The sequence below is a fragment of the Microplitis mediator genome, chromosome 11 (assembly GCF_029852145.1).
Source record: "Microplitis mediator isolate UGA2020A chromosome 11, iyMicMedi2.1, whole genome shotgun sequence".
Classification (NCBI taxonomy): Eukaryota; Metazoa; Arthropoda; class Insecta; order Hymenoptera; family Braconidae; genus Microplitis; species Microplitis mediator.
This window is the reverse complement of record NC_079979.1, coordinates 2,590,331-2,616,342: the sequence shown is the minus strand read 5'-3', so window position 1 is coordinate 2,616,342 and position 26,012 is coordinate 2,590,331. Positions and strand designations below refer to the sequence as shown.

At 32.6% G+C, this 26,012-nt stretch overlaps 1 protein-coding gene and 1 long non-coding RNA gene across 2 annotated transcripts; one reads left to right on the top strand and one right to left on the bottom strand.

Moving 5' to 3' along the window:
- Nucleotides 1-3,432: 3,432 nt before the first annotated feature.
- On the bottom strand, nt 3,433-9,909 carry LOC130677456 (uncharacterized). Its single transcript, XR_008991603.1, has 3 exons — nt 9,610-9,909; nt 4,890-4,997; nt 3,433-4,829 (listed from the first exon to the last, which is right to left on the bottom strand). It is a non-coding gene; the product is annotated as an uncharacterized LOC130677456 (long non-coding RNA).
- Nucleotides 9,910-12,395: 2,486 nt separating this feature from the next.
- On the top strand, nt 12,396-25,083 carry LOC130677731 (tigger transposable element-derived protein 6-like). Its single transcript, XM_057484583.1, has 4 exons — nt 12,396-13,814; nt 23,097-23,228; nt 23,318-23,439; nt 24,942-25,083. The coding sequence occupies exons 1-4, from the start codon at nt 12,396-12,398 to the stop codon at nt 25,081-25,083; spliced, it is 1,815 nt and encodes a 604-aa protein (XP_057340566.1).
- The last annotated feature ends 929 nt before the right edge of the window (nt 25,084-26,012 follow it).

Sequence of the window (26,012 nt, the reverse complement as noted above, 5' to 3'; positions counted from 1 at the left end):
TGAGATGAACAACAAAAGGTTAGCAAGTGAGTAAAAAAAAATAATAAAGAGAGTTAACATATAAGAGTCCTCGAGTAGGGAATCCCCTATTACTCTTTCCATACTCTTTAGACGGAAGGATATATATATAGTGTATGGAGGTAGTATATGAACAATGTGTACTCCGAGTCTACTAGAGTAGAGGGACGTTAAACACTTGTAATAGTGGTTCAACAGTCAAAGTGGACTAATTTTGGACATCGGACATGGGACAGAAGACTTTTGACCCGCCTAGGTCATATCCTGTTGAGTCGCTGTTTGAGCAAACCAAGTCGTGGAGAAGTTGCTTTACAAGGCGTTGAATCTGGAACCTATTAATTTTATTCTAATGCCCTGCCTGTGGATTTTGGGTCGATCCTATGGAAGTTTAGAAACTATTTATCAAAATTGGATAAATTTCCAATTTGATCACTATTCTTGACCGAACTGCGTTTATCAGTTTCAATTAGTCAGCTAGTTATGAATTTTAAAGAAAAACCAACGCCTTGAAATAAACATTGCAGTACAAAAGGAGTGAGAGAAGGCGGGAGGGAAGGAGGTAGAAAAAGTTGAATAAATAAAGGAGGAAAGAACGTATATGAAAGAATGTCATCATTTGTAGCATCAGCCTTTGCATGCATAACAAAATCTCGCCGCAGTAATTTCATTTGGAATACGAAAGTAGAGAAAATACGAGCAAGGTGGACGTCGTAGTATTATAGAGGACTGGCTAGCTTATACAGCATTGCGAATGGTATCCTCAACTTGGCAATAGTGTATGCATGTGTGTGTGTGTGTGTTGTTGGAAAGGATCATGTCCACACAACTCGACCAGAGTAACCAGAAACCCAAGAGAAAAAGGCTCCTAGGTGAATTAAAAATGTAATCTAATAATAATGCGAGTCGTTGTGAATTTTTTAACGTTACGTACCAACATCATCTTGGATTTGCTTTTTTTTTTTTACTAAATTAAAATGCATTAGTTGTGCCCGCGATGATTTGATGTCAGTTTTATTTCCAGAAAATCAATACACCGAGTTTCCCAGTCTAGATCTACCGGGAAGAGCACCCTCTTGAAGAAGGGTTTTGATTACTGATCATAGGACAAGAAGTTATTATTTATTCAACTAGGTTTTATTGCGAGATCTGTGGATGACAGGAAAACTGATGCTTGTCAATTTTTGAGTCAAACGGTTGATTAGTTCCTGAGTTATCTTCAAATTTATTCAAATTTTGACATTTTGGCCAGAAGGGTTTTTTGTGATTTTGACTAATCTTTGGGTTTTCGATTTAATTCAGCGCCGGATTTTCCATGGAGTCTTAGGATAAGCAAAAATTTTTGACTGTCAGGGCATAACTTTAATAATTGAGTAGTTTCCCATTGGGTTCAATTTTGGAATTTAGCGAAACGGCTTTCTTTTTTGGTCATATTTTAAAAAGTATGAGAGATTATTACATCAAATAGGTAGTCATTTTTAAGGACATTAAATTCTTTATAATTTATCCTGTGAGTTTTTTATTCTAACTCCATTTGTTCTCAAATTACAATCCAAGCACCAAAAACACTGAATCCCAAAAATAAATACCATCGCAATAAAATTGACTAATTTCCCCCTCTTCCCTTCCCCACTAATCAGCAATTACCTAACGGGCATAATCTTAAAAGATGAAAGCTTTAATTTTAAAAATCTCCGTAATGAAATAAATATATGGTCAAATATTACTAGCGATTTACTTGATTTCTCTGCAGTGAATCAAAACGAAAGTATTTAAATATATATATAAATACGAACTAAAGACATCAGCAACTATTTTACCCATTAGATTATTTTATTCATAAAAGTGTAAACAAAAAAAAAAGTGATCAGCAGGTTAGAGCGGTAGGTCTGAAGAATAATTCCAGTCGTTAGTCTGCCTCAAGGCGATCCGAGATGCACATAAGCCACGGCATCTTTAAACTGAACCCTTTAGCTGATGTTGTTGTTGATGTTGATGCGAACTTGGGTATAGGGCGGAGTTTTAAAACTGCTAAAAATTTATATTTCTGAGTAGCTATTCTTGGGTATATTTATTTTCTGATCGCAAATGTACCTTTCAAGCAAACTAGTAGTTAGCTTTTGTTATTGATTGACCCTCGTTAACCGCCGTGGGAAATACATCCACACCCACTAAGTACTCTGTCGGTTCACTGAGAATAAATATAAAATAAATTAGGACCATTTGTTTATATATTTTGAAAGCATTTAGTTTTATAATTTTTTTATTTAAGAATATTGAAGCCACAGTTACATTATTCAGTGGGTGACGAACAGTAGATAAGAGGGGATCAATAGCACTTATCCTACTCCTGCAAATGGATCACCCGTACCCTTACGGAAAATACCAATGTGCACTATTCGAAATCACCATTGAAAAATTAATTGTCTCATATTTTTGCGCACTAATGCTTTAGTGTCATAGTGTGTTTAATGATCTTAGTTAGTGTTCTCGGTATTCTTACTGTCATAAGCGTATTGCATTTGTTCCTCAGTATTGAAGGCGAATTCGCGATATTTTAGAATTAATTGGATTACTTAGTCACGATTTAAGACGACTAAGTCTAATTCAAGTTTTATGTTTAACCCGGGTAAACACTTATTAACGCTAATGAATTTTCAATAGTTTTCATTAATTTTTTTCCGGAAGTGTTATCACCATGCGTGTCACCACAGTTCACTATTTCTATCTATTACAATAACTAACTAATCTATTATTGCGTATCGTGAATTTCGAACATTGAAAGTCTTAAATCCTAGTGATCTCTACATCTTATAGTCGTCAATCATATTTATTATAGGGCAGGGCGGGGATAGTTGATCACTATTTGGGTTGATCTTTCGTAACTTGAAGACGATGCATCAGATTTAATCAATTCATGTGCTGTTAGGTTCATAATTTAGTCTTCTTCAAATGGTCTAGAGACACAAAAACGATCCGAGTGTAAATATACAAGTTATTCCCAGAAATGCGACAGTGCTCCAAATTGCTCAACTTGCCCCACTAGTGGGGCGAGTTGTGCAATGGCTAAAATAAACGGAATGCCGATTTGGGACCAGGGCATCAAAAACAGCTAAGTCAAGAATCCAACTGTCAAGCAAATTAGTAAATCTCCTTAAGAGAGTGAAATTTTTGAAACTTTGCAGAAAACACAAAGTGTTTCCTAAGCATTTGAACTTACATATAGATAAAAACAATAATTTACAATTTGATAGATTTTTTAAAAAATTTAAAAGATTAGTTTATTGTTTTAAAAGCAAAGTCTTAAACCTAGAAATTAAAGAACATTATGTCAAAATTAACAAGCTACATAAACAGATATACGATATTGATTGCCTGTTGTACAGACACTTAAATCATAGGCCTACTTACATTAGTATACAAACTAGGATTAAAAACATAAAAAAAAAAAAAAAAAAAAAATTATATCAAATTAAAGGAAATTTTATGTAGAATCGATTGATCGGACCGAACTGGGGATGTTTTGAGTTGGGTTCGAACCCAAGCTCTCGACAAGCCCGATTCTCCTTTAAAGTACACAAAGTTCCCGACCTGAAACTTTATGACTTGGATGAACCTTCTACCACCACCGTCCATCTTACGGTACAAAATCATATGAATACAACATAAAGTTGTAATTAACAAGCAAGTATTTATTTATTATGATTGTTGCATACTTATATTATTATTATAACTTTGATATTTAAAATAAAATCAAACAAAATTAAAACTTCCCAATCTTTGGATTATTGTTACACTTTTTGTATTTAAAATTATATATTTAACAATAATTATTAAGTAACTAAATATCGAATTAAAGTAGTGACTAATTATGAGACAAAAAATATTGCTAGTTGATCAACAATCGCAAATTATTAAATCATTTTTGTAACTATCACAATTGCATGTATAAAAACATATAGGTTAGACCAACGCTAGGCACGCATTTAATGCATTGAGCGCGCCTTGCTCAACTAGCCCCAAATGAGGCAACGGAGTAAAAGTTAAATTATAAAAAAATAATAAGGGTTAAAAATAAATCATCATATAGAATCGAAAGAGCAATAATTTAGTTATCTTTGAATACTTACGTGATCACGAAAAAGTATTTGTATACGAGTACACAGAAAAAAATTTACTGTAGCTGCAACAGGAGGCAGCCATGTTGCAGCAACAGGATTAATACTATTGTTGCGTTTAATAGTAAAATATTGTTACACAGTAAAAAATTTTGCGTCATTGCGTCAAAAAACTCAATGTTAAAAATTTTTGTGTTAAATATTTTTAACACTGTTTTTTGACGCAATGACACCAAATTTTTTACTGTGTAACTATATTTTACTATTAATTCGCAACAACGGTATTAATCCTGTTGCTATAACAGGATTTTATCACGTTGCTGCAACAAGACCGCCTCCTGTTGCAGTAACAGTGATTTTTCTTTCCGTGTATAGGAGAAAAATTTTAAAGACCTGTTTTTTTTTTGCCGCAAAAAAAACAAAGCTTTCTGTTAATAAGTCTGAGCGACGGATGGCAATTGATAATCATGCAATGTGTTCTCCTCCCGGAACCCTTTTTTTTCACCATTTAAACTTTTGTTGTAAGTTGTTTAGTTTTCGAGATATTTCGATTGCACACCTTGCCCCTATGATCAACTAGCCCCGCTTTGCCCTAGTCTCACAGAAACGCTACTGAGTTTTGTCTTCGTCAATGCAAAATCTACCAAACGGCATCAAACCTGATGGGCAATGTCCATGAACTACTAGACTCCGGATCTAAAAAATGAACTATTATTGTAGTAATTAATTTACGAAATGATTACAATAAATACATACGCTATTCGATTCTCTGATAGTGACAATTAGAATTATGGCAATAATTAGAACAATTAACTTTCCGGACACCATTGTAGAGTTGTTAAAAAAAGATTAATGTGATGACAACTAGAAATAAAAGACAATGATGAATAAATTAATATTACCGTAAATACAAAAAATTAATTGATGAAGGTCACGAGTTATATATTTTAGTTATGAGCTGTTATCAAATATTTTATAGACTATTAGGTGTGTGAACGAGGATGTAGGGTCACGATGGACTGGAATCAGAAATGGAATGATGGTTAATTGAATAATGACGAATGCAATCTGAACTTTTGATGTGCAACGGAACTATTTTTACAATATCATAGATATGGTTACGATACATGTAGACCAGTCATTTTACTCCTAGGCTACCTAAAACTCGATGCCATGTGAAATTTTTTTTTTTCAACAATTTCTAAAAATAAAAAGAAATGAAAAAATCGAAAATGTGCAAAATCGATGAATTGCGATTTTTGTTATTAACAAAAAACTAAAAAAAAAAAATTTCGCTCACTTAAAATTATATTTTAAACCGATTAAATGAATTAAAAAAAAATATATAAATGGCTGATATTGTAAAAAAAATATCAGAGATAATATTTAAAAAAAAAACATTTGCCCTAAATGCCTTTATTTATTTATTAAAACTGTTTTTAGGTATTATTTATTAATGCTAAGCTGAAACTTTTACCGACATAGAATATGATGTCAAAGTGGCGCTGCTTTCGCTCGGGGGGCGTGGCTTAGATTCAAATCGCTTAAAACTCCGACACTCAATTTATAAAATTAAAATTTCTTTTCTTAACTTTTAAATAATAATAAATTAATATTAATTTTTTTAAGTAAGTAAATAAATAAATAATTGGCTGTATTATATTTATTATATGATATATTTCATTAATTTACTTACCTTGAGCCATGAAAATGATAAATTTTAATTTCTAAAAAATATTTATTATCGTTAATAAAATAAATAATATTATTATTTAATTGAAAAGAATGGTTTTAATATATATCAGTACTTATTATATACTTAAAATTTTAAAGATTACTTCAATTTAAAACTAAATAACATAAAGAAATAATTCTAAAATAAAAAATAATAAATTATAAATAATGACATATTCGGTCAGGAAATAACTAGAAAAATTAAGGTTTGTCATATTTTTGTTAATATTTAAAAAAAACAACGTTACGTAATAAGAACTTGTTTCATAAATGTATAAAAATTTATCATTACAATTTAAACTATAATTAAAAATATTATTTGACGAAATATTGGTGGGTATGTTAAATGATAAAAATATCATTCGGATATAATATTTAAAAAATCAAGATAATAACAGATTATTAAAATGTAATTAATATTTAATATAAAATTTATATGAAATCTTAGAATTTAATCAAATTATTATTTTTATTCTATTCCTTTTTATTTTTATTATATGTCGTCGTTTTCGTTGTCCGATTGATCAGCTGGCAAATAAAAATTATCTCTTTATGTTATTTAGTTTTAAGTTAAAATAATATTTAAAATTTTAAGTATATAATAAGTACTAAAATATTTTAAAACCATTTTTTTTAATTAAATAAAAATAGTATTTATTATATTAATGATAATAAATATTTTTTAGAAATTTAAATTTATCATTTTCATGGCTCAAGGTAAGTAAATTAATGAAACATATCATATAATAACCCAGTGAACACATAACCTTATTTTGACGTCATACGTAGGTCATAGCAATGTCACGACATCTGATGTAAATTTGATGTCAATCTGACGTTCTACATGACTTTAATACGATGTAAAGCTTGTGACATCATATTGATGTAAGCATGACTCTTGTACCATATCACAGTTATGACTTATGTATTACGTACGTTTGACATAGAATCTACATCACATTGTTATGTAGTAATAAAGTCATTATCCGTATATCATAATGACGTAATTTTAAAATCATACATTTATGTCAGTAGCAAAGTCACGGTTATACGTAATGTGGATGTCACTCTTAAATCATATCTTTACATCAGTGACAAGTCAGTATTTTACGCAATGCTGATGTAATGTCCGAGTCATAGTTTTTTATCATCTATTTATTGAAATAAAACAATCATAGAATGAATTTTCAAACATGTGTAAATGTGTAAAAATAACAACTAAACGTCGAACATTTTTGGGGTCAAAGTAATCGTTAAACTCGATAATAGATCATTCAGACGTTTTAGATTAAAATATTGGCGTGAGCATAAAAAAATTAACTTTATTTTTTTAAATGATATATCGAAAATATCATTTAGGATGACAAAAAAAATGTAACGACAGTTTGAACTCTTTTGCTATTATGATTTTAAATTTTAGTATCACAATTTTTCAATCGATTGAATTTCATACGATTTTGTGAAATTATTTAATGTTTCGAAAATTTTATTTAAGATTTTTTAAATTTCACATCACAACAAAAAATTAAAAAATTTGATGAAACTTAATGAAATTTTATACAATTATCATCGAGGTCGACAAATATTGCTTCTATAAAATTTCATATAAGTTCATGGAGTTTTTTAAATTTTGTAAAAATCCATCACGAAAACTTATTAACTCTGTCTTTTCCGGCATTTCACTCTAAATACATCAATTGAGCACGAGATTTGAACTCTCGTGATGTGGACCAGTGAGCAACGTTCAGGACTACCAGCCAAGAGGAGCCGTGTTCGAACCCAGCAGACGCCCAGGATTTTTTCATCATTTAACGATATCTAATCTTGTTTCAGAATTCACAATGCGTTCGCGCAGTAATAATCAAATTCAAAATTCGGTATTTCATTTTATTTTTTTCTTTTTCAAAATATTTTTTCCGAATTGATAATTTTGACATCACCCATATGTCATATTGACGTCATAGAAGGGCACACAGACATCACATTTACATCATGCATACGTCATTAGTTTTACATCATAATCTTACGTAAAAAAGTGGGAAATAATGAGTCACATCTGACTCATTCGTGGCTTATATCTTACGTAAATGATGACATAGCGTAACGTCACTCTGACGTCAAATTTACGTCAATGTGTTTACTGGGATAAATATAATACATCCAATTATTTATTTATTTACTTATTTAAACTTATTAATATTTATTTATTATTATTTAAAAGTTAAGAAAAGAAATTTTAATTTTATAAATTGAGTGTCGGAGTTTTAAGCGATTTGAATCTAAGCCACGCCCCCCGAGCGAAAGCAGCGCCACTTTGACGTCATAGTCTATGTCGGTAAAAGTTTCAGCTTAGCATTAATAAATCATACCTAAAAACATTTTTAATAAATAAACAAAGGCATTTAAGGCAGATGTTTTTTTTGAAATATTATCTGTGATATTTTTTTTACAATATCAGCCATTTATATATTTTTTTTAATTCATTTAATCGATTTGAAATATAATTTTAAGTGAGCGAAATTTTTTTTTTTAGTTTTTTGTTAATAACAAAAATCGCAATTCACCGATTTTTGTACATTTTCGATTTTTTCATTTCTTTTTATTTTTAGAAATTTAAAAAAAAAAAAAATTCACATGGCATCGAGTTTCAGGTAGCCTAGGAGTAAAATGACTGGTCTAAGAAGCTCAACTTTTGCGAGAAGGATACGCAATAATTTCGAAGGGAGAATTAGAGTAACTAAAAAACTAATGTGAAATAAAATAATAATTAAAAAACTATGATTTTTAGTTCGAATTTTACTAATATAATTATATTCTTTTTATTCTTATAGTTATTTTGTATGATTTAATATTTTTTATATTATTTTATTAAAATTATAATAATATCTTCCCGCTAAGAAAATCGACGGTTTTCGAAAAATTCGGGAAGTTATTGTTTTCACCCCGATTTGCGAAAGTCGCAATTTCATTAGATGTCGACGTTTTGAGGTCCTAGGTAGCTATTCTGACTATTTTCAAAATGATGTCCGAGTATCTGTATGTTTGTGTGTGTGTGTGTGTGCGTGTGTGAATAGTCTATAACTTTATAACTAATGAATCGATTTGGATGGTTGAGGCGGCGATTGAAAAGGCTTGTTGGCCATCAACTTTCCTAAAAATTTCAGATCATTTAATCAAGTCGACTCGAAAATATCTGTGAATTTCGAAAATTAAAAATTTTCTTTTTAGTTTTTTATTGATTTCTTAAAAACGAGTTGAACAATCGACTTCATAATCTAATCAGCTCTAGAATTCAATAAAATCCGTCGATCGCCGTTTTAACTATCTCAATTGGTTAATTTGTTCGAGAGATATCGTTGAAGTAATTAATGGTAAAAGAAACGATTTTTTTCGATTATCTTTGAAGTGACTCATCCGATCAATTCTAAAATCTAATTAGCTCTAGAACTCAATAAAACGCGTTGATTTCCACCTCAACCGTCTCAATCGGCTAAATCGTTCGAGTGATATCGTCGAAGGAATAAATGATAAAAAACATATTTTTTTCAAAAACAATGGCACACAAAAGTATTTTCGAGCTCGAAATGATTTTGTATTTAATAGTTTAAGGAATTCAATATTTTATTTTCTTCTTGTATACTTGTTAATAAATTATATTTTTCAGTTTTTTCGCAAAAATATCTCATTTTCTCCTAGATTTCTCTAACATTCAAGTAATATGGGTAGAAATATAATTATTTACCTTTAAAACTGTCTGCGAATACGTGAACCAATAGCTTTACGAATAAGTTTAATAAAAAAGCTAAGTACTCTTGTCGTTTATATACATGGTTTTCTGCAAACCAATACGTAAATACAATCATGAGTCGTGAGTCGTGATATTTTATCAACAAATCGTGAATATTTATTTTATTATCTTTTTATATTTTATTACACCTCCGTGACACGGAATTAGACAGATTGATAAAGAATGCAAGTAGATTGCCCGAATTAATAAAGTCGCAAGTAAATTACTAATATATTACAATAGTAGATAAGTTATACGTCTAATTACTAATTGATCCAGGATCGTAGTGATTGACCGATAATTTTGGGCGTAGGACTAGCCTCGGGACTCTATCCCCACTTCACCCTTATGGACATGCGTCGACGTGATAATTAGTCATGTGACCACGATACTATGACTTGTGTAGCTTCGGACGGCAACGAGACGGGGAAAAAGAAGAACCGCAAGGCTGAGGATGACGAAGACAATCCACATTGTCTCAATATATGTATATATGTAGTGACTAGGATTAGGTTTATAGGATCTTACTAACAACGATAAATTAATTATCTCACTCCAATTGATCATATTAACAGAGTAATGAATAGTTTTATTTAACGAATTATATAATACAAAATAAGGCTAGTCGCATTAGATATGTGTTGGCTAGTTGCTGGGTATCTGTCTATTGTACGTGTGTGAACTGTACAATGGACTGAGTCGCTGTGTCGCCACCTAATATCGTATCCGCGCGGGGGAAACTATTCGGCGAGCGATGATGATCGAGTGTCGACGGACTTATCCGAAATTATGAATTATAATAATATAAGCTGTGACGTAGTCTCTTCAGTACTTCCCCTCTTAAAAAAAATATGATGCTTTTTGTACAAATGAAAAATAATAAGAGATATTTACAATGCAAATGAAAAATAATGAAAAAAACTAATTTGAGCATGTGTGCTACGTTGTGAGGACAGTACGAGTTAGAGAAAATACAATAAATTGTTTGAAGATGCAAGAGAGTCGCTGTCCACCGCTAATGACTCTCGTTCGCGTTTCCCCCAAACTGGCAGCCTGGCGTACATTTGTACACGGTTTTACTGAACTTGGTGTGGTAATAACAGATACCTGTTTTATCAAGCTTGCGTCGCTTTGATTTGCTTCGAGGGCGATTGTTTTGTCCTTGTCCTGGTGATCTGTCGTGGTTCTGGTTGAACGCTGTCGTCAGTGCTGCTACCTGTCGAGATAGTTCGCTCACTTGTTTCTGCAGTGTCATCGTCTCCTGTGAAGATGATGATGACGCTACGGCAGTAGTGTGATTCACCGGAAATATCTCATGTAGCTTGTCAACTGTTTTGGCTAACTCGCCGATTGTAGCTGTGGTTGAAGAGACAGCTAGAAGCTCTCGTATCTATTTGGGCAAGTTTGCCCTCTTGCCTTTAGGAACACGTCATCAATGGTCGGCGCAAGTGATTTAAGATGGTGGAGGAACGGCGATGGTGATTCGTCACCGATCGCTCCACTGTCGCAGTTTGGCTTCTTCAGACTTTGAGTAGCATGAGATAAGCGTGGCTTTCAACTCGGCGTATGGCGTCGTCGTTGGTGGGTTGATGATGAGGGTCTCAACCTCACATGCATACTTGGTGTCAATGAGAGAAACCACGTGGTTGAATTTCTCTTCTTCAGTTGCTATGCCGTGGATCGCAAACTGAGCTTCGAGCTGCGCGAACCATAAACTCACTCACTTTGAGTTGAAGTGAGGTGCTTTGAGAGAGTTGACGATCACTGGTTTGGCATCCAAGAAGACATCGTCTTTCTTGTCGTCTGTATTCGGCATCGTAAATTTATGTCCGGCACTAAGACAATAATTCTAACACAAAACTTAATACCACTATAAGCAGATTAGTGTCCGCTGAGGCTGACTCACCGTTTAAGAATGTTCGAGACGCTTCGAGTCACGTGAAAATTATCACAGGGCGAAAATTTCAAACGAATGATAATTTTATTCACTGTATTTTATACAGGAAATCACTGATCACTATTATCACAATTTAATTTGCACCCCGATGGTGTCGCTTAAATTATAAAGCAGTGCGGCATATATTCAAAATTTCCCGCAATGCACCAGCCGTGACAAAAAGCTTGCACAACACGTAATTCACACACTTCACTGTTGTAAAGAACTCGCGGAATTAATATGTCGCAATTGGCTATTAGTGGAGACGCGATGTTGTACACTCAACGTGCTATTTGCCACGTGGAACGTGTACATGAAATGGCGTCCTCTTGAGAATTACGTCCGGCAGTCACCAATGTTGTGACTGGGATGAGGTTTATAGGATCTTACTCCGATAAATTAATTATCTGACTTCAATTGATAATATTAACAGAGTTGAGAATAGTTAGTTTTATTTAAAGAATTATATAATACAAAATAATGCTAGTCGCATTAGATATGTGATGGCTAGTTGCTGGGTTTCTCTCTATTGTACGAGTGTGTAATGTTCTATGTACTGAGTCACTGGATCGCTACTGAAGATCGTATTCGCGCGGGGGAAAATATTCGACGATCGATGATGATCGATGGTTGACGGGCTTATTCGAAATTATGACTTACCATAACATAAGTAGTGACCCAGTCGCTACATATATATATATATATGTATATATATATGTATTAATGCATAGCTTGAAAGAAATTTATTATCAGAATAGTTTCGTGTTTAGAAGTATATTAGTCGTCTCATAACATTTTCTGTAAAATGACCACTAGAAAATTAAAAACGTTAACTCTTCGTGAAAAAGTAGATGTTATTCAAGCAGTGAGACGTGGTACAAAAAGAAAAGAAATATTTGATCAGTATGGATTACCGGCAAGTACTTTATCAACAATTTTAAAAAATGAGTCCGAAATATTGTTAAAGTATGAAACAAGTAACAACTTATCATGTAAAAGACAACGCCTAGCAGAATTTCCTGATGTTGAAGAGTGTTTATTAACATGGTTCAAGCAGTGTCGTGAAAAAAATCTCAGTATAAGTGGAACATTATTACGTGAAAAAGCCGAAGAATTTTCAAAATCATTGGGACACACTTCGTTTCGTGCAAGCAATGGTTGGTTGGGTAATTTTAAGAAGCGGCATGAACTTGTATTCAGAAAACTTTGTGGGGAAAGTGCCAGCGTAAATACTGAGATATGTGATGAATGGATAGTAGAGTTACTCCGTTTGTTGAAGGATTATGAACTGAGGGACATATTTAATGCAGACGAGACAGGTTTATTTTTTAAATGTTTACCTGATAAATCGCTTATTTTTAAAAATGAAAAATGTCACGGTGGCAAACATAGCAAAGAGAGATTAACCGTATTGCTTGCCACAAATATGACGGGTACTGAAAAGCTTAAGCCTTTGGTCATAGGCAAAGCTAAAAAACCCCGCTGTTTCAGTGGATGCAAATCATTGCCGGTCGATTATGAAGCCAATAAAAAAGCTTGGATGACAGCTGATATATTTAAGCAGTGGCTGATTAAACTTGATAAACAGATGATTAGAGAAAAGCGAAAAATTTTACTTTTCATCGATAACTGTACTGCACATAATGTTATTCCATTATTGAAGGCTGTAAAAGTTAAATTTCTACCTCCAAATACAACGTCGAGATTACAACCGCTAGATCAGGGAATAATAAAAAATTTTAAATCGTTTTATAGAAAAGAAGTTGTCAAAAAACTTATTGCTGATATGGAACAAAAAACTGTGCCCGCCATAAACGTCTTGCATGCCATTAGGATGATTGATAAAGCTTGGAGAAACGTATCAGAAAGTACGATAGTTAATTGCTTCAGAACATGTGGATTTACAACGACACAAAGAGAGGAACTGACACAATCAACCCTGAAAACGACACCCGATGATACAACATTAGAAGAGTGGAATAAACTACCGATTGCAGACGTCCAATTTGAAGATTATGTATCATGTGATGCTGATATCGCTACGACTGGAACCTTGACTGACGATGAAATTGTTAATTTGCTTAATCAAAACCAGGACCTCGATGACGATGACGGCGATGATGAAGATTTGAGTACTGAACTAACTGTATCAAATACACAGGCTCAAGGGGCAATCAAGAACCTACGGATCTACATCGAAAGATGTAATAATGTCGATGATCGAGTATTTGATGCCTTGTTCATACTTGAAAATACTATAGACAAGCAATATTTAAATTCTTTAACCCAGAAAAATATAACTGATTATATAAATTTATAAATTTTTTTATATTAAAACAAATAATATTTACTCAACTTGATTTAAATGCCTTTACAGTTCGAAATTTCATTCATTACAACCTTTATCTCTCAAAATACTTGATAAGTCGAAAACTCGTTAACTCGAAATTTTTTTTCCCTCCGGTGAGGTTCGAGTTATCGAGGTTCTACTGTATATATATATATATATATATATATATATATATATATTGCAACGGGTTTTTCACAACCGGGGATCTACCGGAGTGAAGTCCGAATACACTTATGACTTTTGGCAACCTTGTCAAAAATTATTAGTTGGGCGCCAGGTGATGTAATAATCATCAAATAAACAATTATCAAAATCGGCTCAGGGTGGCGGATCGGGGAAAGGTCAGGCACTTAAGATTACGATAAATAATTGATCAGAATTAAACAAATAATCAGTCGTATATTAATTAAGCAAAATCATTGATCGGTATCATAAATCAAAAGTAATCGGTTACGAACAAAATAATAAATTGCCATGGTCGGCTTGACTCGATATAAACAAATTATAAAAAAAACGTCGTTGATCGAAACAAAATCAGTTCATCGCCCAAGGAAAACACAGTCGGTTTACGAAATTAAAATAAAATAATTTTATTGTCCGGAGACACACATACAGCGGAAGTATTAAAGAAATACTTGACGAGTGACGTCAGAGTATTCCTACACGGCGAGGTGACAAGACTGCTGTTGCGAATGAGACTCGGATAATCCGTAATTCTCAGAATTGCTTGAACGAAATAAAATAAAATCTAAAATAATATTTTATTTCGGTAACGCGTTAAATTGCACGATCATATAATTTTTACGCGTAATTAATTATTATTACGTACGCACTGCACTTATTTATTAATTATTGCACTCGTACACTTTGTTCAGATTCGGGCCGAGACTTCGGCTTGTTCACAACAGGCGGTTTATTAATCACTCGGAATTTATTCACTATCGATTAATTTAACGGATCGTGGATCAAAACTTAGATTGATCGTTTAGTCGTAAATCACGTTGTTCAATAGTCGGAATCGAAATTAGTCGTTGGTCGGAATGAAATTGTTCAAAAACAAAAAAACGTGGCCGTTCCGTTCGGCGTCTATCCCGAATGTCTCTTCAATCCATGCGTCGGGTCGATTGCTCGGTCTAAGTTGGAATGATGATCATAGATGTCACCAAAATTGGCTCACCGGATAACTATTTATTTTATTCAAAGAATTTCAAACCTCGGGTCGATGTCGAATTTTCATCATGTTACAATATATATATATGTATATATATATATATATATATATATATATATATATATATATATATATATATATATATAGCGACTGGATTCCCCTGTCTTGGCCATCCAATGGCAAGCCATCTTTGGGTCAAGACTGGGTAACCGAGCCTTGGCTATTCAATGGCAACCCAGGCTTGAGCCAAAGTGGGATTACCCGAGTTTCGCGATACCCATGGTGGAATAAGTAAATCATATAAATGTATCAGTTCAACTTTAGTACACGGGAAGATTGGAACCCGACTGGTTACTGTTCTGCACCGGACTCGGTACGGTGCTGGAAAAAAATGCTGGATTGTGGTGCAGCACCACACTGATTACTGTGCGGAACCTGACTGAGTCGTGTGCGCACGGCGTTTTTTTCCGTAGCTACCGTTCAGACCCAGCAATCAGAAGGGTGGCAGCTCGCGCCCAGAGCCTAGCAGAATTTTCACCGAGTTTTTTTCACATCACTTACCTCCCTTAGATAGTTCAAACGTTAATGATCATGAACTCTACGAGGTTCATAATAATAAAATTGTTTTAAAATTAAATTTATTTTTTTCGTCGATGTATGGGCCAGGTCTGGCAACGTAGCATAGGCCAGGACTGGCAACCAAGCATGGGCCAGGTTTGGCAACCAGGACTGGCCCCGTGTTATCATTCCAGACTTCTACCAAGGCTGGCTTACAACCTTGGCCCAAGGTTCTACATACTTGGGCCAAGCCTGGGCCCGTCGCATTTTCCTCTCTTAGTACTCATGAAAAATTTTGAACTGTTATTGATCGTCTCGACTGATGCAACTTAAGAAACATACCTTAAAGATCGATAATTCTGAATATTTTTGACACTCAAGTGTGATTTTTTCCTGTTTGAGACAAGTCCCGAAAAGTCAAGAATTTCGAACTCTTATGCTAATACTCTTTTCCCAATATTATTTTCCATGTTTGTATTGCTTGTTGTATTGAGGGTTGTCAAAAGTACGATAAAAGTTCAAAATTGTATCAAATTCCGATTTCCGAGATTCCGAACTTTTTTAAAACTTTTTAATTTACACGGGTTTTTCCCATAATATTCTAGGAACGGTTCTCATAATATTATAGAAATAGTTTTTAAATGTATACTTTAATTATAAATTCGTCAGTTATTTTAAAATTCTATGGAATACCATCAAATCTAAGAAATTCACTATGGAAGTGTAGAATTTCACGGTTGTGGACGTCGATCAGCGTAGTGGATAGCAGAATTGGAAGGGCTCAGGTTTGAACCCAGCAGTCACCGGGATTTTTTCACCAATAAAAGCTTATCTAATTTATCTCCAGGATTGAAAATTTCTTACCAGGCCACTTTCAGTATGAAATTTCATTAAGGAAACTTTTTAAAATTCCTCAAAAAGATTTCTTAACAGGCGTATTTTAAGAACAATAAATATAGTAATTTTTTTATTTCAGAATATATAAGTTCCAGTTACATTATTCAATATATATCCTACACCCTACTTCTGCTGATGAACAATCCTTATCACCATGCGTTTTACTACAGTTCACTATTTATGTTTATTATAATAAATAATTAATCTATTATTATCTCTAATGTATCCTATGGTCATTAGTTATTTGTATAGTCTTATAGACACCCTCAAAGACTTCTGGTTTAATGCAGAATCGACGATATTGTATCCAACCCAATGGGCACCTTCCATAACCAATTACGTACTGGACATAAAGAATTATCTATTATTCTGATTGTTACTTTAGAAAATATTAAAAATGAATACGTACGCTTTCAGATTCTTTGATAATGACGATTAGGATTATGGCAGTAATTAGAACAATAAACCTTTTGGTCAACATTGTAGAAGTTTTTAAAAAAGGTTGGCTAAATGATAACTAGAAAAAAAAAGACAATGATGAATAATCTAATATTATCGTTAATGTAAAAAATTAGTTGCTGAAGATTGTGAGTTATAAATTTTAGTTATGGGTGATTATCAAATCGCGTGCCAAATGTGCATATTCCTTCAGATTATCAATGTTATAGGAACCGTTCTTATCATATTTTATGAACGGTTCTCATAATTCTATAAGAATAGTTCCTTTACATTACAGTAATGGTTCCTATAATACTTTAGGAACGGTTCTTATAATGCTATATGAATAGCAATATTTCCACTAATGTATAGAAAATATTTTTGCACCTACGGAAGAATGGTTTCCATACACAGAAAGAATATTCCCATAAAATGTACGATGTCAACATCGTAATCGTGGTCTATACTTTCATTAGCATCAATTTTGAAATGTCTCATTTCGAAATTTACTATGCAGTTTACATTTTTTACTGTTTAACATCGTAATTTCAATAAAGACTTTTAGGATTGAAAATTATTTCAGAAATTACAATTTTGACATCGTGATAAGAATAAAATAATAATTACAACTCAAAAACTATATTTATTACTATATTCATCTTCCTATCCACTTTTGAATAAAATAAATCTTACAGTGCTGCCTCTGTTATAATACGATGGAAGTTATGAAAATTACGATGTTACATCGTAATTTTTTAATAGTAACTGCGTCCTCCGTAAGAGGCGCTCTCGTAACTTATGACTGTTTATTCAAATCGTCCATATGGATCTTAAGAACAACGTAGACTTGTACATGGTAAGAAATGCATGGCTTTCAACACTATGCTGGTATGGTCTCAAGACAGATACTGAAATATCATATGAAATATTCCAAGACAGTATTGTAACGAGTCGTAGAAGTATGGCGTTATTTCCTATGCTGTATAGTACAGGAGCTATTGTATTGCTCACACGTATGAATAGCAGGCACGGCAAAACAGCATGGGCCTGAGACCCATTCTACAATGCCGAGGGCACAATGCTTCTAGTTTTTCCCTCCATAATTTATGGCGCATCAATCAACGTATACACGGAAAAGTTGAAACCCGCCTGATTACTGTTCTGCACCCAACCCAGTACGGTGCTAGAAGGAAATTCTCGATTGTGGTGCAGCAGCACACTGATTATTGTGCGGAACCTGATTGAGTGATGCGCACACACGACTTAGTCATGTTCCGCACAGTAATCAGTGTGGTGCTGCACCACAATCGAGCATTTTCTTCCAGCACCGTACTGAGTCGGATGCAGAACAGTAACCAGTTGGGTTCCAATATTTTTCCGTGTACTATCATATTACCACCAGGTTCAAGTCCAACTGCCGAACGATTATTGTTTTATTCTTTTATTTGTAATTTCTCTTCAATTTTTACTATGTTCACATCGTAATTTATACTAAAGAGCTTAAGGCTTTGTATTATTTGTCCGAAGTATTTTTTCTTAAATGAAATTTCCAATTCTACATCGTAAAAATTATGATTTTAAAGATATAGTCCCTCACTACAATAATCAATAGGACAAATTACGATGTCAGCATCGTAAATTTAACTGGAATATTCTTTCCGTGTATATCACGGGAAAGGTATCTAAATTTATGAGAACATTATTAATCGCAAAAAAAAAATCATACGAGAATCTATATAAATTATCCCAAGAAATCATAGAACTTCACAATTTCTCGTGGATTTTAACAGCATTCTATGGAAATTTGGTTAGATCTTTGGATTTAATCAACCATGTTGATGACTTCAGATAGGAATTAACGTAAAAACCTATAGGGTTCTATTGAAACCCATGAGATTCCAGCTGAATACAGCGCAGGAGACCCGTAGATTTCTATGATCTTTTCGGATAATCCGTATGGATTTTTTTAGACAGGTGTCTTAAAATCTACAATACTCACCCAAAATGAGATGGTACAAATCTCAGAGAAAGATGTCAGCAGCACTAACTAGGAACAAATCTGACGGCTAGTGCACAAATTGTATTGAATTTCTGACAAATACTAATTTAGGCATCTACTAAATGACCAGTTATGGTAACCTGGATGGTAGTTATAAGAACTGAAAATCTGGTGGTCGGTCAATGGATTTTATACTTTAGCAACAAGCAGGATTTTAATATATTCAGTTTATCACAAACAAAGTTCAGATAAAATCATAATGACATGTTTATTTAATTATTTGAAGCGTAAAGTGGTCTCATGACACCTGGCATGAAGCTTATCAGAAAAATTGAGCAACTTGATTCGGATATAATATTGATTAGTTATCAATATATTCATTAAACACTAAAAACTTATATTACATATGCATTGTATGCGACAATCTGAGAATTTGATGATGACACTAATTGCTTACGGCCACGCGGCCACTCACCATTTACCTTGTGACACCTGTTTTTGGACAATAAACTTATTTATCTAATTACTTGATTGATTACAAATGACTCACAATTATCATTGAAAGTGAAAGCAATAATCTTTACAAGTAAAATTTAAATGTATTAATGATATTATTATCATAATATGTAGTAACGGTTCCCCTCCTTTGAACTCGCAGTCTTGAACATATGTCCTCAATTACTTGAACCAAAATTACGGCATTGATTTCTGACACTCTGATTTATTTATTATTGACTCTCTGTTAAAATTTTATTGAATTTCCTAGATTTTACAAAATTTGATGTAGAAGAATGCCCGGCAATATTTTAGGAAATTTCCTCAATCAAGTTTTACAAAGTTCCCTATCGAAAAAGGCCGGGTAAAATATTAAAAAATTTCATTAAATTTTATGAAATTTCTTTAATGATATCTTACAAGATTTTATAAAATTACCTTAATGAAATCTTACAAGATTTCATGTCTGAAAGAATGTGATTTTAGCGGATCAATCAGTGAAGTTTTTACTGATTTGTTGGTAATCCAAATTTTTATTGATTTAATGATGATTTCCATTACTTTCCCGAGAGATTATCATACATAATATTAGTGATTTTTAAAATCACTAATTGAGCAGTGATTTTTATTAAACAACCAGTAAATTTCTTACTTTAAGGAGTGAAAATTGAACATATAAATTTAGTAGCTTGGAAAATCACTGCTTTATTGGTATTTTTCACTTTAAAACAGTAACTTAGCATTAGTGAGACTAACAACAAATTATTTTACAAATACTTCCGTAGCTTTTACAACGTAAATCAATAAAATATCGGCACGTAAATCTGTGATGTTAGTTTTCAGTTTCATGTAAGTGAAGCACCGTATAATTGCTGTGCGAAAAATTGTAAATAAAGAAAAAAGAAAAATCGTCTTGAATGAAGATTTGCAGCACATCAGGTCAATATTATTTATGATGATAATAAGTCAACAATATGTTTAATGAATTATTTTACAATAATTACCAGTATATGATTCGAAAAAAAAAACATTTGACATTCTTAACCAAAACATATATAACAACCTATCTCAAGTTGAAATTTATATGAAAAACTCATTTTTTTAAAAGATCGAAATTTTATAAATAACAATTCTTCACCGAAGAAAACAGTAATTTTTAACAAACTTCTCTTCCAAACTAGTGAAAGTTCGTTTAATATTTTGCCGTGTTGTTAAGAGCGCCACTTGAAATTCCGTAATCGGTCAGTGTAATTGGAGTGGTATAAATTCGCTTAAAAATTTCTTGATCTTTTGTTAAGAAACCAATAAGATATTTTGACTTGTTAATTTTTTCACAACAAGCATTAGTTATCTTAAAATTTTAAGTTCTAATTATAACATTTTAGCGTTTCAATATCGAATAGGATTCGGAGATTTCTTCTTTTCAATGGGGTAATCGCAAGATGAAAAATAAACCTTCATCTAATTTTACCGATAATATGTTACGAAAAAAAGACCAGACTTTGAGTCAGAAGGCTATGCAAACATGGACTTTGATACGGACACTAACATTTTTACTTGCTGATGAGATTAATAGCGATGATGAGCATATGGCACTTGTACTTAACTTATGACAAATAATGGAATTGGTTTTCGCTTCTAAAATAACAAACTCTCTTCTTCCATATATTAATGCTTTAATTAGAGGATTTCGCTGGAGATTTCAAACATTATTTCCAAATGTTGGTTAAATTAATAAGTTTCATCATCTATCACACTATCCTAGATGTATACAGTCGTCTGGTCCTCAGGCCAATTATTCATGTATGCGTTATGAAGCTCAACATCATTTTGCCAAGGTCCGTGCTGAAGCCGTCCATAATTTTAAAAATCCTCCCTAAGCATTAATCAGAATTTTCTAATGTGGTCAAAGCGCTAAGTGGGGTGAAAAATGTGACACTTTTTCAACTTCGTTAATATTTGGGAAGAAACGTATCGATCGAAGACACTCTGAGCCAGCGATTCTTGGATGATCGTAATTACAACAATAATGATGAAGTATATCGTACGATTTCCATAAAAGTAAATGTTGTTGAATTTCGAGTAGGATTATATGTATGTCTTGAATCGTCCCGACTTCGTGCTGATAATTTACAATTATTTGCAAAGATTGATGAAATAATTCTATTGAATGATATTGATGTCTATCTCTTGATCTCAGTTTATACAACAGTTTCATCTGATACTATGTTACACGCGTACCATATAGAATTTGATGCTGACTTGAATACACAACTATTCATTAATATTTCTGGCTTAGCCTATTACAAGCTGTATTCTTGTTGGAATAAGCACAACGTGACAATCTTTACATAAGTCTTCGTCAGTAGGGGATGGTGGCCTAGAACGGGTATGTTAACGTTAAGAGCCGAGAAAATTTAGTATTTGTATGATAACAATAATGATTTATTTTTTTTTTTGATAAAGGATTTATCGAACTTTAAAATCAATTAGCAATATTGTATAAATTTGTATTAATTTATGATTTATTATTAAAATTAAAAAACACTCCCAAAAACCGCTTTGCCCTAGGGCGGGGCCTTAAGCGGGTAATCCGTTCGGGCAAAGCGGATTGGCACTACAATTAAGGGAAGTATGCTTATTTTAGATATTTAAATAATAATTTTAGTTTCATTTAATCAGTCTTCAACAACTTAAACGACTAACTTATTAAATATAGCAATACTTCAATATAAATGACTATTTAATCGGTAACTTGTAATTAAATATTTTTGTTAATTATATAAATAATAATATTTGACTAATTATTCAGTCTTTTGCAGATTTTGGTGTATTACTGTTCAGTACGCACCAGGTATCGGTAAAAAATAATTTTAGACTATTTTAATTAGTCTTTAGCAGTTTTTGCCCTACCCGCTTTGCCCGAGAACACGTTTTTTATCCAAGTGATGCTAAACTCAAATAATTCAAAACAAAACGCTTATATTTTTTTCTTAATTTAAACTTAAATAGGCTCAAATTAATAGAAAATTATCAACGATATAATAAATGTATTCGTTTTTGAATAATCAGAAAATATATACCTTTAATTTTTTCAAGAACTTATTAATTTTTTTTTAATTGCGTGTAATTAAGCCATACCGCTTCATTAATGCTCGTTTGGGACTGAGTGAAACTCGGCAGTACTCGGGTAACCTCGACATATGCATACCTTGTCCCTTGCATTTTATGCGTCGGCGTACAAGCGCCTACCCGCTTTCGGCGGGGTACCCGCTTTGGGCTACCTTCCCCTACATCTTATAACTAACTTAACTGCTTTTTTTCTAACCGATTGTTTTTGGGTGAGACTTTACAAACTCTACTTTATTTCTTTTTGCTTGGATATGACTGTGTATAATAACAAATATTCACCCAGACGACTAATAATTTTTAGATTTTTTGTTTAGCTCAACGCATCATTGGCAAGGCATTTATCGAATTAACTAAAGACGCTTTACAATCAATGAAAATAAAAATTGTTCCCTAGAAATTAATATTAAAAGTATTAAATTCGATAAAATTGCCAAATTCGATTCCTAATGAAACAGGTATAATCCAGGTTATTCCTGATAACAATTCATGGCAGCAATCATGCATTACGTCACAGCCTGAAGCTAGCACAGCGAGTACTTTGGCCCAGCCTGGAAGTAGTACCGTTAAATTTTCTTCAATTGATCCTGCTAAATTTTTGGTATGTTCACTCAATATCTTATTTTAAATATTTTTATAATCTTTATGACTTTGTTTTTAATATTGAATATTTTATTATTGATGTTTTAGCAATATAAAACGGTACGGGAAATTCTACTGAATGAGACAACAAAACAAGGCTCAAAACTATTGAAAATTTTAGAAGATGACAGTCAGCTTTTTCACGAAAATCACCGGCGATCACTAGTCAGGCTTGTTGTGGCAGAACTTGTCAGTTTTCAGAAAAGCCAATTCGTAATTTTATATTTATTAGATTGAATATATATTTATATGTAAGCGATGTAACGCATCATGTCACCTTCACAATAAGCTCCAATCGAAGTTAGTAACCATTGATATTTAATAATTTTTAACTTCCCGCTAAGATAATCGACGATCTTCGAAAAATTGGGAAGTTATTGTTTTCACCCCGATTTGCGAAAATCGAAATTTCATCAGATGTCGACGTTTTGAGGTCCTAGGAAGCTATTCTGACTATTTTCAGAATGATGTCCGAGTGTCTGTATGTATGTATGTATGTGTGTGCGCGTGTGTGTGTGTGTGTGTGTGTGTGTGTGTGTGTGTGTGACTGGTCTATAACTTTATAACTAATGAACCGATTTGGATGGTTAAGACGGCAATCGAAAGAGCTTGTTGGCCATCAACTTTTCTGAAAATTTCAGATCATTTGATCAAGTAGACTCGAAAATATTAGCGAATTACTAAAAAAATTTTTTTTTTTTTTAGTTTTTCATTGATTTCTCAGAAACAACTCATACGATCAACTTCAAAATCTAATCAGCTCAAGAACTTAATAAAACGCGTCGATCGCCGCCTTAGCTATCTCAATCGGATAATTCGTTCAAGAATTATCGCCGGAGAGAGAAATGGTAAAAAACGGTTTTTTGCGAATATCTTCGAAACAACCGAACCAAAAAATTTCAAAATCTTATCAGCTCTAGAACTCAATCAAATACGCCGATTGCCGCCTCAACCATCAAAATCGGTCACCTCGTTCCTGAGATATCGTGGGAGAAAGAAATGCTAAAATTGGTTTTTTTCGAAAAAAACGGCACAAAAAGTATTTTCGAGCTCGGAAGAGCTCGAAAATGTATCCACAACAAAGTTTTCGTGCTTAAGAAGCTCGAAAACAGCGGGAAGTTTTGGGGCTGGCCCGCAGGGTCAACCGATAGACAGATTTTTTCTATTCATTTCATGACTAAAAGTTTAGAAATGTCCGTCCAAGCTTGAACTTAAGATTTTGCTTTTAAAATAACCTTTAAATGTCAATTATTGTTCTATTCTTTTAAAATTTTTATCAAAGTTTCTGAGATAATCTATATTTTTAACTAATTTATTTCGTGTTCAGCCGAAAATTCTACCTATTAATATAGGGTGTAGTCGAATGATAATTTTTTTTGTAAATTATGTACGATTTCCGATTTTAAGGGAAATGAATTTATAGGTATTTTATAGGTAATTTATAAATATTGTAAGTATCGCTAATAATTATAATTGACTTCTTTCAGTTATCCTCTAAAGTCAGCTAAGCGTGCTCTTAGCTTAAGCAATTGTTAATGAGTTTCCACGTCTGAAAGATGATTATTCTCAACTGGCTGGGTAATTATGAATATATCGTTCATTATACTATATATCTGTATACTACTTTATTAAACGCCATAAAAATTGATTGTATTTATTCTATAACTTTAAGGAGCATTATTTCAGTTTTGACGGGCAAAAAAGATGTATTGAGTGGCGTCTGCAATGTTGAAGAACTAATTTACATCCTTCTGATAAAAAGTACAAGAAAAGTGACGTTAAAAAATCCGAGAAGACTAGATCCGAACCACTAAATACTCGTGATTTGAATTTTAGCGCCCAAGAAATAAATAATCAGGTATATCAACTAAAAAAATTACATTTATTTAACTAGATAATTTTAATTTTTAATGCACTATTACATCAAATCTTGTTACTTTAGATATCTATTTTACAAAGTAAAAATCCAATAGACCAAAATAAAGAACACATTCTGTTTCTAATGGATGCAACCAGGAAATATCGACGGCACTGGATTAGTAAAGAAAGTCCGACGATATCGAAAATTCTTAAAAAGTTTCTTTGATTTTTAGATTACCATAGAGAACTGGTAAAATCGATTGTTTGATTGATAATTCATATTTTCCATCTTCATTCTAACAACTAAACTTATTAACAGATTGATCGAGAATTTCAATCAATTTATCCTAAGTCACAAGATAATTTAATATCAAAATTTCCTACACTGAAAAAGAAAATTTGTTATCTTAGCAAAAGTCAAGATTACGCAGTTATTTGTTAAGATAACAAATCCATCTTGGTCAACGCAACGAAGTAACATTTGTTATGGTAAGTAAAGTGAAGTTGCCGTTATAACAAATAACATGCGTTGAGCTGAATATTAAATTAGGTTTTATAAAGACTTCTTGACTCGAGAAAATTTTACTTTACCTAAGATATTATTGCTTCCCGATATATTCTCTTGAGTCAAGAAAATCACTTCTTCAAGGCGCCAGCCTTTAACTATACTTAGACATATTGGTATACTTTTTAAATTATATAGAATTTCACTCCGGAGGGATTAAATTAATAAAACATTATTTACTCCGCGAAAACTCCCCTGCGGAGTGAATTTCACTCCGAGGGGAGTGAATAATTAAAAATTCATTCACTCCGGATTTAATCCGCATTCACTCCGCGAATTTTTTACAGTGTATATTCGTTCATGCATGATTATATCTAA